This window comes from Petaurus breviceps, unplaced genomic scaffold, assembly GCF_028583685.1.
Source record: "Petaurus breviceps papuanus isolate PSGF00001 unplaced genomic scaffold, PetGlider_PUasm1.0 181, whole genome shotgun sequence".
NCBI lineage: Eukaryota > Metazoa > Chordata > Mammalia > Diprotodontia > Petauridae > Petaurus > Petaurus breviceps.
The window spans coordinates 22791449-22805249 of NW_027185784.1; the positions used below are offsets into that span (position 1 = coordinate 22791449).

Below are 13801 nucleotides of genomic sequence, written 5' to 3' on the forward strand. Positions count from 1 at the left end.
TATCTGCCCTCTTTCCAATATCTTTGATCCCTTTCTCTTAACAGGACCCTTCCCTCTGCTTTCAAATATCTCCCCCCATCCTGAAAAAACTTTCACTTGACCCTGTACCCTTCCTTCCTCCTTCTCTCCCCAGGCCACCATCTACTTCTCTCCTTTCTCTTACTATAAAATTTCTCAAACAAGAACAGCATTCCATAAGTAGCAGCAAGGGGAAAGGCTTCTGAAGACTTGCTATTTAGACTTGATTAGGTTGACAGTATTAATCCCTTCAGGGTGGGGGTGAGGAACAGAAATAACCCAATAACCACATTCTAACTAACCACACTGAACAAGTCACTTCCCTCTCTGGGTCTCAGTTTCTCTATCTGCAAAAAGATTTGACTAGATGGTCTCTGAAATCCTTATTATTCTGTGGCTGGTCTGTGTCTGCTCACTTCATTTCTCACTACATGATATTTCTTGACCCAGTGGTACAGACTGCTCTCCTCAGTGATCACCACCAAATTTAAAGGACACTTCTCTGTCTCCATTTCCCTTGACTTATCAACTGTATTTCATGGTGATGGCTGCCTTTTCCCCAAATGCTCTTCATCTCTTGACTTCTATGACAGATTTTCACACCAGAGTATGTACAGCAACAGAACAGAGATTTTTGGAGAGAAGGAAAAAAAAACAGGAGTATATAAGTCAAGAGATGGAGAGCACAAAATTATTTTTAATAAATCAGAAGTAAGTCAGAGATCAAGGGTTTGGACAGTTAATCAAGGCTTGACTGAACAGTCAGGCATCAAAGAAAGAGGTTAAGTCAAGAAAGGAGCCCAAGTTCCAACTGCCAAATATCCAATTAGGCAATAGGCCAGGTGTCCCCACTGGTTGTTTAAGGGGTATCTGGTTAAAAAAAAAAAAGGAACCAGAGCCAGAAAAATTCAAATGATGGTCAATGCTGCAACAAAGTAGAAAAACAAACAATAGAAAAAGCACAGCTTTTAGGAATAGGTTCAGGGTCAGTGGCATAATGGGCAACAGTGTGTCAGTAAGGTTTTTTTTTAATATCTCAAAAAAGGAAACAAACAGATATGCTTTGACCAGTGAGACTGTTACTTCACCCATTCTGAGCACTAAAAACCATTTCTGGCATCTGCTCCTGCACTTTTCTGAGCTTTCTATGTGGCAGATTCCATGTGTTTTTGGAAGGTGTTCCAAAGTAAATGGACAGAAGCTATAAAATCTATAAGAACTGAAAGTACAGGGACAAGAAAAAGAAAACAGAATTATGAGATTATATCACAACTTAACCATACACTCTTAAAATTGGAAAGAACTCTGGGAGTCATCATCGAGTCCAGCCTGTAGCTGAACAGGAATGCCCCATAGCTGAACAGGAATCCCCTTTCCAACATTTATTTGCTTGAATTTATAGTGCACTTTAAGGTTTGCAAAGTACTGTACATATATTATGTCATTTGATTTCCCCCACAACAACCCAGTGAGATAGGTGCTATTATTATCCCCATTTTACAGTTGAGGCAACTGAGGCACACAGAGGTTAAAGTGACTTGACCAGGATCACACAGCTAGTATCTGAAGCTGGATTTGAACTCGGGTCTTTCCAACTCCAAATTATTGTTCTTACCCACTGTATCACCTAACTGCTCCCAACAAGAGGTCATCCTGTCTCCATTTGAAGACCTTCAATTATGGGGAACTCACCAACTTATAAGGAAACCCATTCCACTTTTAGATAGATCTATTTTTTTTCCTTATATCAAGTTGAAGTTTTTCCTTATATTAAGTAGAAAACAACTTTACCCACTGCTCCTAGAACTTCCCTCTTGGGCAAAGGAGCATAAATCCCCCTTCTCTCTCCCCCAAATGACAACCATTCCAATATTTGGAGAAAACTATCACATTGCCCCCATAAGCTTTTGTCTTTTCGAAGTTACAGAAGTGCGGTTCCTTCAAATGAGCCATGCAGACTTTGCTTTTCCAGGTCCCTCCCCAGCTGGTTATCCTTCTCTAGCAGACACACTCCAACTTGTAGATGTCTCGCCTCAACTGTGTGTGCTCAAATCCTCCAGATATAGCTTGACCAGCAAGACTATCCCTTCCCTCATTCTGATCACTAAAACTGTTTCCTGCATCTGCTTCTGCACTTTTCTGAGCCTTCCATGTGGCAAGAGCCCATCCCAAAGCAGCTTACCTGGAATCTTCAAGAGGGAGCAGGTCATTATGCAATCTAATTGAACTAAGCAATGGCAAGGCACAGCAACTTCTAATAAGCAAATTCTAATACCAAGAGTCCACACAGAAATTCTGGAATAAGGACTCAGCAACCAGGTCAAAAATGCTAAGCCAGAGCACAGGGACCAAAAAGTACTTTGATACTGAGCCTCAGGTTGTCTCTGCAAGAAATTCTATATGTACCTACCTCTAAGGGCAAGAACTGGGTTAAGTGTACAGGCAGGCCTAAATCCACAAATACAATGGAGATGAAGATGTAGCTGCTATATATATGCTGGTTCTTTCTGATAACAACCCTGTCTTCCATCTACTTTTCATTTTTCTCAACTTCCTTTACCAATTCCTCTTCCTCTTCTTACTCCTGTGGTCATTTCCCAAGGTTTTAGTCATCCACTTATCCATTCATTCAGCCAACATTTATTAAGCTTCTACTTTGTGCTACTATGTTCTGGGGGTGGTACAAAGTTTAGATAAGACATAATCCCTGACCTCATAGAACTTACATTCTAGTGGGGGAGAGGAAAGGGCACAAAACCTTTCATGACAACATTACAGGAGTGATAAAAGAAAGCATGTGAGGAGGAAGGAATCAGAGAAAGCTTCATGGAGAAGATGGCATTTGAATTGGGCTTTAAAGAATGATGAAGAGATGGAAAATGAACTTTCTAGGCTTAAACAATATGAGTAATAGCAGAAGGATGTGGGATGTATTCAAGGGAGAAAGGTACAGAAGAGTAAAGAGTCAAAAGTCACTTCCAAAGGATTGAACATGAGAGAGTAAGTGAATGATAGTGCCATGGACAGAAAAAAATAGAGGAGCAGATTTAGAGAATAAAGCTCAGTTTTGAATCAGGTGAGTCTGAAATTTCTTCTGATAGTTGATGTAGGATCTAGAGTTACGATCTAGGACATAGAAAAGTCAGAATTAAATTAAGAGAACTGGAAATCATCTGTATAGATTTGGTAGTGAAAGCCATGGGAGTAGATGAGATTGCCAATGTAAAGAAGGTAAAGAAAAAAGGGATAAAGACAGGGACAGGCCCTTGGGGAACATCAAGAGGAAGAAACAGGTATACACAATGACTACAAAGTATTTGAAAAGAACAACAAAACAACAGAAAATAAATGTTTCAAAATTACAAAGAACAGGACTGGCCCCAAAGAAGAGATATAAGAAAACACCTCCCCCTTCCGCTCCCTGACATTGGGGGAGGAGGGGAGGGAATCCTCAAGTGTAAACAAAATTAATATCAGATTTTATTGATGTGTTGATTGGTTTTACTGTTTTTTTTCTCTTCTTTTCTTTTTTTCCTTCTCTAATTCTTTGTTATGAGATGGCTCTACTGGTACCAAGTGGGGACAAAGGGGGAAACAGAAGTGATATAAAACATATCAAGAGGGGCGGCCAGGTAGCATAGCAAGTAAGAGCACCAGCTCCAGTGTCGGGATGACCTGGGGATCGAATCCGGGCTCAGACACTTAGCACCCACTCAGAAACACCTGGCCGTGTAACCTTGCGCAAGTTACTTAACCCTGATTGCTTTAAAAAAAGAAACACATATCAAGAAAAAAATTTCAAAGTAAGAGGAAAAGGGAAGAGAACAAAGAGCCAGTTGAGCCAAAAGAATCATTTAGAGAGGTAGGAGAAAAACTGGTTATGAGGACTCTGAAGTAAAGTAACTGAAATAGTGTCCAGGGAATGGTCAGCAATATCAAAATATGAAAAGGACGAGGGAGATGAGAACTGAAAAAGGCCTGTAGGTTTTACAATTAGCAGTCACTGGTAATGTTTAAGAGAACAGTTTCAGTATGGTAGTGAAGGCAGAGGCTGAATTGGAAGGATCTGAGGATCAAGTGGGTAGTGATGAACAGGATGTCTGGGTACTGACAACTTTTTCAAGAGGTTTAGCAATGAAGAGGAGGGAGAGGTGACACTTAGTAGCTAGATGAAGTAGAAGAATCAAGAGAAAGCTATTGAAGAATTAGAACATGTTTGTAGGTGGATAGGAAAGTGCCACAGAAGAGGCAGGAGGGAAGAATGCTGGAGGAACACAGGTAGTTCAATAATCAACCTTAGTGAAGGGGAAGGATATTTCTGTGATCACAGGAAAGGAGGAAAGAATGTATGAGGATGCAGAGAAGTCTTGAGGAATGGAGGACTCTTTGATGTTCCTCTCTTCTCTCTTTACATTTTCCTCCCTGAAGAAATTCTTCTAGTCTTCATTATTATCTCTATGTTAATGTTTTCCTAATTGCTATCACCATCCCTGCCTTTTCCAATTCATTTCTTTCTGTCTTGGGGGTGGGGGGGTGACTTGCCCAAGGTCCCACAGCTAGTAAGTATCAAGTGTCTGAAACTGGATCTGAACTCAGGTCCTCCTGACTCCAGGGTCAGTTCATTTTTAAAAATACTGATAGTTATTTCCACTTGGATGTCTTGCCATTGAGTCAAACTCAACACATCCAAAACCAAAGTCATTTTTCCTAACTAAACTCACTCCTAATTTCTCAGTTTCTGTTGATGGCACCACCATTTTGCCAAGCCCTAGATGAAAAATTTAGGAGTCATCTTTGACTCTCTCCTTTACCTCCAACATCTTGTCAGCCTTCAAATTCCTTTTGTATCTAATCCCTTGCTTACTGTCACCATTTGGGTTAGTACAACAGTCTTCTAACTGGTCTTACTAACTCCCAACTCCCTTCCCTTTAATTTATTCTATACCATACTGTCCAGAGGCTCTGCCTTAACTACCATTCTCATTATCTCATCACTTCCCCTACTCAAAAACCTTTAACTCAGGGGCGGCCAGGTAGCACAGCGAGTAAGAGCACCAGCCCCAGTGTTGAGAAGACCTGGAGATCGAATCCCGGGCTCAGACACTTAGCACCCACCCAGAAACACCTGGCCGTGTAACCTTGAACAAGTTACTTAACCCCAATTGCTTAGGGGTGGCCAGGTGGCTCAGCGAGTAAGAACACTGGCTCCAGTGTCGGGATGACCTGGATCAAATCCGGGCTCAGATACTCAGCACCACACCCAGAAATAATAACTGGCCGTGTAACCTTGAGCAAGTTACTTAACCCCAATTGCTTAAAAAAAAAAAAAAAACCTTTAACTCCCTGCTTTTTACCACATCACATCTAAATTCCTCTGGTTTTCAAAGCTATGCTAACACCAACTGTGTGTTACTTATCCAATTCTATTTCTACTAGTATTTGATATTCAAATGTCCTACGAAACAGAAATTTTTTTGGAGGCAATGGGGCTAAGTGACTTGTCCAGGGTTACATGGCTAGTAAGAGTCTGAGGCTGGATTTGAACTCAGGTCCTCCTAACTCTAGGGCTGGTGCTCTATCCACCTTGCTACCTAACTGCCCCTTAGATCAGAAATTCTTAATTTTTAGTGTGCCACGAACCCCCTTGGAAGTCTGGTGAGGCCTGTGGACTTGAAGAAAATATTACATTTCAATCAGAGGCTAGTAGAAATAAAAGGGGCGGCCAGGTGGCTCAGCGAGTAAGAGCACCGGCTCCAGTGTTGGGACGCCCTGCAGATCGAATCCCGGGCTCAGACACTCAGCACCACACCCAGAAATAGCTGGCCGTGTAACCTTGAGCAAGTTACTTAACCCCGATTGCTTTAAAAAAAAAAGAAATAAAGCTGAAATCTTTCCCCACCCAAATTTCTAGCTCCCTTGGGGGGTTTAAGAACCTAGGTTAAGAAGCCCTATAAAAGGGGCATGGAGTCAGAAGGACCTGAGTTCAAATCCAGCCTCAAACACTTAACACTTACTAGCGCTATGACCTTTGGCAAGTCACTTAACTCCAATTGCACTGCCTTCCCCCCTCCAAAAAGAAAAAAAAATCCCCATAAAAGACCAGCAAATCACACTATTCCATGAACACAATGTGGTCATTTACACTCTAAGATTTTATTCATTTTGTCGTTTTTGTTCAGCAAAGTTGCATGGTAACGCTAGAACTGGATTTGGAAGCAGAGTACCTAAGCTTGAATTTCAGCTCTTTTACGGATTACCTGTATGACCCTGGGAACTGGAAGAGAACAAGCACTTATAAGGGCCTACTGTGTGCCGGGCACTATGCTAAGCTCTTTTCAAACATCTCATTTGATAAGTCAGTAAGGTTAAGTAAATCACTTAACCTATGTGAATCTTGACTGGACCAATTGTTCTACAAGTTCCTTTCCAGTACTTTATGCCAGGTCCCTATTGCCTTTTTCAGAAAAAGGAAGGAGAGGGGCGGCCAGGTGGCTCAGCGAGTAAGAGCACCGGCTCCAGTGTCGGGATGACCTGGATCAAATCCGGGCTCAGATACTCAGCACCACACCCAGAAATAACTGGCCATGCCTTGAGCAAGTTACTTAACCCTGATTGCTTTAAAAAAAAAAAAGAAAATGAAAAACTAAATTTATATCCAGGTGGAAGCAAAATACCTGATCTTTTTCGTTCTCTTATTTGATTTTATGTCCTTTTTACCATTTTTCATTCCAGCTGGTACAATCCATCCTTATAACCTGACCATTGTATAATGTGAAAGTATTTACAGATCCTATACTTGATTATAAGACGCCATGGGGGGGGGGGGGGAGGGGGACAAAATGTGAAATTCAAGGAATTGTGGAATTGAATCCTGTAAACTAAAAGGAAACAAATTAATAAATTAAAGAATTAAATTTAAAAGAAAAAGGAAGGAGACATGGACAGTAAAGTACAGGTAAGGAGAGTGGATGCGGAGATATCATCACTAACAATAGCATATGCCACAGGATACTTAACCTCAGCCCAGAATGTGCCAGAATGGCAGAATTCTGCATTAAATGTGCTCCCTGTGAGGTACCAGAATGTCAGGTGACCAAACTTCACATCTGTCCAAGAGCAAACCCAGGAGGCCCTATTATAAGAACATTCTTTATTTTCAAAAAAGATGACGTCAATGAGAACCCTAAGGTGGATGGTCATGACTTAAATACAAATTAGATCAACCTGAACTGCAGCTCTCCCTATCTGGGAAAATCAACCTTGAGTAATGATAATTAGAGTAATTATCTGCCTCTATCACCCAGGGCAGTGATACAAAACCTGTGGCACTCCAGTCTCCAGAGACATTTAACAATTCCCTACTCAGGTTCTCTTCTTGGGATTAAGTGAGGCATTTCCTGACACTCACTACAACAGCTGCTCCCAAGAGAACCAGAGTGGCAATTCAAAATAAAATCCTCCGCACCACACCAGTTACACAACACTCTCCCACCCCCAAGAAAACCAGACAAGCACAATTTAACACAAAAGACTCATGAGGCCTCAGAAAATCATCTTCAATGACTCCATTACAGCTCTAACAAAATCAGTCTGTCAGGGAAGACGAGTTGCTAGGTGTCAGGTGCAATTTCTCTAGAATTGGTTTTAAGTAAGTGAGCTTATACTGTCTGTGGTTTTACTTATACAAAATTGCACATGCTACTAAAACACAATTTTAACAAACACTCACCTAAAATTATTCATCACAAAGAAAGGTCAAATTAAGTAGAAGTAAAAATATGACATCTCTACATAGGTTAGGGAAGTAAAAAAAAAAATTATAGTCTTTAAATTGCTGAGTTTATATTTCCTGAAAGTACTTCTTGCAGCCAAATTCAATCCTAATAGAAAAACAATATTGTAATTAATATTTGTATTTTACTCTGATACCTTTCCAGAGTATGTAAGTGGCCCTGGGCTATGTCCAATAGAACATAAGCCCTGGCAGTTCCTAATGAGTTGAAAAGGCTTTGAGTAGAAAGCCCAGTGATGAATAATTACCCAAGAACCAATTTGGCTAAGTTCAGAGAGACCCATCCCCAGATGACTGCAGGTGATTTTATTTTTCCCCTTTGGCTCAGAATATATGAAAACTAGAGGGGCAGCACTAAGCATCAGTAAATGGAGTGCTTACAGCAATGAACTTAAAATTAATATACACACATGCATGTTTATATGCCCAAGGTTGGAGAGTAATAGTGAGCTGGAATTTCAACCCAGATCCTCAGATTGCAAATCTGCTTCATTGTATGTTACCAGAATACCAAAATTTCCACAATGTTTTCTAGAATAATTTCCTAACCTTAATCCTAAAATAATTACTATTCTGATGTTGACATTTTTCAAATGATACTCATACAGATGAGCAAATATCTTCCTTTTAAAACGAAAAGGGGTTTCCCAATGCTCCCTAGGAAGCATTAGAACTCAATCACCTAGGACTCAAGATTAATAGTTTGTTTCACATACAAAAAAAAAATCCACACTACAAAACATTAGTTTAAAGCAAAGAAGTAAATTAGCATTCTGTGGCTCATTAACTATTCCCCTTTTCTACTATTCATTCTTATGTACTGTTTCTCTATCTTAGTCACCCCCAAAATCTCATTCAAAGAATCATAGAGCTGAGAGGGACCATAGAAATCACCTATTACCATCCCCTCATTTTACAAATAAGGCACCTTACCAACCCACAAGCTTTCTCACCTATCTGTCCACTGCTCTTTGGGTTTTGTGTGTGCTGAGTCTAATGGTTATCGACTAACTAATGGCAACTAATGATCAGCAAACTAGCTGATTATGCCAGTGGTAATACTTCTGTTGTTAAATAACTGTTTTGTTTAGTCAACTGGTAGTTGCTACAGTATCTGCATTGAAAGCCATTAAGTATCTAAAAAGAGTGTTGAGCCTTCCAAATGATCCACTGTACTTGTTTTTACACTTATTTCTCTAAGGTTAATAATTAACTTTTTAAAGATGTTTTTGATTTGTTGTTAAGCTTCTAATAAAGTCACTTAAAGAACAAACTACTAGTTTAAAAGTGTCAAGACCAACATAATACTAATCTGTTGGTCAACAAATTGGCCAATAATGGGCACTGACAACAGTGATGTTAGCAACGACTCTCTGTGTTTATGGTAAAACAAGAAACAAGATACCTGTAATGGATCTGGTGGGTGTTTCTACCAGAGAGGGAGCAATAAGAAAATTAAACAGGCTGTGTATAGTCTTTAAAATCTACAAAGTATTATCAAATAATACATTTTCATACATTAGCTCACATGAGTCTCACAGCAACCTCAGGACATACTATAGGTATCAGTCCAATTTTATAGATTGAAAAACTGAAGCACAGAAAGATTTAGTGACTGGACCACAGTCACAGTTAGTATGTGTCAGAATTTGAACCCAGATCTTCCTTACTTCAAGTCAAACATTCCATCCCAAGGGTTATTAATCTAGGGTCTGTGAACTTGTGTATGTATGTATGTGAGTATACACACACACACATATATATATATGCATACCTGTACATATATATAAATGTAATTGGTTTGTTTTGTAATGCTATATTATGCATTTTAAAAATCTTATCCTAAAAAAGGGTTCCACAGGCTTCACTAGACTGTCAAAAGGGTTCATGACACAAAAAAGGATAAGAACCCCTGCTCTATGCCATGCTAACTCCCTAAGTTTTTACTGCCCCACTAGCCACATTCATGTATTTATCTTTGTACATAAGTTATGAAGGGAAGGAGGAAAGTGTAAGAGGGGATATGAATGTATCCATATCAGTTCACTCCTTTATTCAAACAGTGAGCATTTGCTAAGCACTTACTAAGCACTGAAGTACCCAAGTGGGGGGGAGGGTATGAAATGGTTCATGGTCTAAAGGAATTTAGAACCAATTTGGGGAGATCACAGAAAAATAAGAAACAAGAAGCAGCATATAACTACTAAATATTATGGTACTGACTAACAATAAGTTCAATAGAGTTCCATGTGTGGGTTTTTATAAGGAAGTATTTTCTTGAATATATACACACACATATATATGTACATATATACACATATATAGTGGAAGAAATAAGAAGGATTAGATATTAGATATCTATTTGCTCCTTCTCATAAAACTCTTAATATGAATAAGCAATTTTTCCATTCCTCTCAATAGCAGTATTATCATGGTGACATTAAGAGAAAATTAAAATGATCCAAAATATTAGACTACATCAATACCAGGCTGTACTCCTTTGTTGGCAAGAGATGAGAGGAATCTCTCTTATGCCCTTAGGTGTCTTTTTTAAGCATAAAAAAGTCATCTTTCTTAGGGATCCCTTCTTTGAAGCAGTCACCTACTCAATAAGAAGACCACTGGAACAACTTTGCCTAAGTTATCATACCAGGTTTCTAGACCTAAGCAATGGCTGCCTTCAGCCTGGTCTGCCCCTCCCTAACAACTTTAAATTTCCCTTCTTATTTCACAAGAAGGGTTGCTCTGATGAAGCACTTAAACTGCTTTAAAATAAAACAATTCCATTGTAACAGGTTATGTAGCCCTATTGATTTGAGTTGTCTATGTGGGACTAAACATATTGGCTAACATATATAAATATAATGGACTATTATCTTTCTCTAAGAAAGGCATAAAGAATTCAAAGAAATATGGAAAAATCTTATCTGAATTGATGCAAAATAGCAGAACTAGAAAAATAATATACACAATGACAACAATGGAAATGGAAAGAACAAAAAACCCTGACAGAGTGTAATTTTTTTGTTTGTTTTTTGGAGGGGGGAGAGCAGGGAAATTGGGGTTAAGTGACTTGCCCAAGGCCACACAGCTAGTTTTTGTGTTGTGTCTGAGGTCAAATTTGAACTTAGGTCCTCCTGACTCCTGGACTGGTGCTCTAATTCACTTCGCCACCTAGCAGCCCCCACAGTGCAATTATAATGGCCAGATTCTGGTCCCAGAGAAAAATTTAGGAATTGAACCAGCTCCCTAACTTCACTGCCCAGGCCAGGAGACTATGGACATGGAGTTTTGGACATACTGTCAGACAGTCATATATTCATTAGTTTTCCTTTAATGTTTCTTGAATCTTTTAAAATTTTTCTTAGAAGGGATGGCTCTCTGGGGTGGGGGGGAGAGGAAAGGGGCCACATTCTAAAACAAGTGTGATTTCAAAACAAAAGAAATTGATAATAAAAAAAAATAAAAAAGTTTTATGTTTAGGTGTATGAAAGGGGCAATGAGAAAACCTGTAGAACATTAGCAGTCATTTCACTTGTCTGGGCCTCAGCTGCTTCGTCCATAAAATAAAAAGACAACTAGAACTCTATATAATCTTTAAGGTCCCTTTCTGATCTAACATTGTGTGAATCATTATATTCTGTCCTTGTAGTGTGATAGTAACTTTAATCCTGTTCTCTTAAGTTTCCCCTCCAAAGCTACCCAGAAGTTCTTTGACACTGGTCCCATGAAAGGTGTAGAAAGGGGGTATCTTTTAGTACTCTTTTTGTCCTCTTCTAGGAAACTGTAGCTTCCCACATTCAGTCAGTTACTTCCATCTTTCCAATCCCAAATTAACCCCATGGCTGACATAAGAAAAGAGGGGTGATGGCAATCATTTACCCTAGAAATATTACTAAACTGTCAGCTCAGAGCCCAATACCGTTCCCTGAGTCGAGAAGGGCCAAATCAATACATGTGAGAAATAAAATAAATTCGGTTCCCTCTCTAACAAAAACCCACCCACATGCTTCTTTATAAAGTAAGCCTTTCAATTCCAGGCCGATGAAGTTACTAAATTGCTTCTATTATAAAAACAATGCTTACTCCTTTCATGCCCTGACACTTAAGAATCACAATATTTCCACACTCTATTGTACTAATAAAAGAATTTGCGATTTCTTTCTCACAAAGAAAAGAAAAGGGCCATAACCAGAGAGCTTTCTAAGAAGGCTTCTTCAGTAGGCTGTTCTTTGTGTACTGTGGCACCGAGGATACAGCTACCCTGTATCTGGAAGCTGCAAGAAATTCAATGTAATTATAAGACCTCTTGAAATATACATATTGAACTAGCCCTTTCCCGGCAAAGTATCATGAAATATTTCCTATGCCACCATTCATGTGGTCAGGCAATAAATTCCCTAGTTCGTTGTGCCTGTATATTTGCAGGATAGGCTGGGCATATTCTGCAGTGAAGCCACGAGACCAGAGGACCTGCCCCTTACCCTATGGGTAACAAGGGTGGGTGGCTTTGCAGACCTTTGGCAGGACTGCTCAGTATCCGGTTTCTTGACCGTTTTATTTATTTTTTTCACTGCCTTTATTCATTGGGCCCAGGAGAAGGGTTTGGCTAGGAAGTGCATCCCAGGAAAGGCAACGGGTGGCTCGCCGAATAAAGGAGAAGGGGCGGGGAGGGAAGCCGAGTGCTAAAGCCCACGGTGATAAAACAAGGCCTGGTGGCACCGTACCTGGGAGGGTCTCCCGCCCTGCTTCAGGGTGCTTACCTGCTGCGCAGGAGGCCGGCAGGGTCAGCAGCAGCACCATGAGCCCAGCTAACCAGAGCACGGGGCGGCGGGCGAGGCGCAGGGAAGGCCCGTGGCCCCCCAGCACCGGCACCCAGGCGATGCAGCCTCGGGTCTTCCCGTCCATGGCAAAGCCCTCGGAAGTTAGCGACGCGCCCCCAGCATAGCCCACCGCGGGCTCCTGGGCCGGCCTCGCTCGCGGCACACCGGGGCGCGCCGGGCGCGCGGGGAGGGATGCTGGCGGGGGGACGGGACGCGAGGAAAGGGGGCTGAGAGCCCAGCGCCCGCTCGCCGGGCCGCCGGCCGCTCCTCCCCCTCCGGGAGGCGCAGCGCAGCTGTCCGGGCAACGCGCGGAAGAGCCTGGCAGCGGCCGAGGCGGGCCGGCGAGCACCACCTCCAGGCCGGCCTGCGCTCCTGCCTCCGGACAGCCGCCCGCCGGCGGGGAGAGATGCCCGAGCCTGGGAGGGAAGGAGAGAGACAGGGAGGAAAGAGAGAGGGACGAGGCTGTGGCTGCGGCCGCAGCTGTGGCTCCAGCTGTGGCTGAGGCTGTGGCGGTGGCCGCCCCGGCTGCCCCTTCTCAGCTCTCCATCAGCCCGCGCCGCCCGCTTCTCCCCGCGCCCTGGCCAGGGAGCGGTGGGGGCTGCTTCCCCGCCCCTGTCTGGTCCCGCTCCCCAGGAGACCGGCCCCCGCGGGGACTGCCCGCCTTTCCCAAAGGGGGAGGGGGTGGGTATCCCTGAGCGCGCGCGAGCGCGTGCTCGGAGAAGAAGAGGGGGAGGAAAGGAAGGGGCGGCTGCTGAGGCGACCCCCGATCTTTCACTCGGCGCTCTTGGGCCCCGCCCCCGAAGTCTCCTCCTCCATCTGCTCCCGGGAGGCCCTCGGGCGAGCGGACCCACCGCTGCAGGGAGGGGTGCGCTGGGAGCCGGGCTGGCGTGGGAGAGAAAAAGGAGGGGGGGGGGGGGGGTGACCGAGAAGTCGGGGGAGGAGGGGGAATCTAGCCAAGGGGGATTTGCGCTGCGGAAAACCCGGCAAGCGAGCACTGCTTGGCTGGAGCGGGAGTCTCAAGCTAATTGCAAGCCGTCTCCCTTGCGTCTCTCTCTTTTCAGAGGTTGATCACTTGGTCTGGGGATCCCATCACTGCAGGTCCCTGGGAAGCAGATGGGCCTCTGGAACCCAAGAAAGGGAAAGTCAGAAGAGAAAGGGAAGAAGCAGA

General features: G+C 42.6%; 1 protein-coding gene across 1 annotated transcript in view; it reads right to left on the reverse strand.

The window, feature by feature from the left end:
* Positions 1-12883, reverse strand: part of KIAA1549 (KIAA1549 ortholog) — a 169923-nt gene extending 157040 nt beyond the window's left edge. Inside the window, exon 1 of the mRNA XM_069087317.1 lies at positions 12574-12883. Coding sequence (XP_068943418.1) covers positions 12574-12718 — 145 coding nt within the window. The 5' untranslated portion in view covers positions 12719-12883. The remainder of the gene's footprint in view (positions 1-12573) is intronic.
* Positions 12884-13801: the final 918 nt, after the last annotated feature.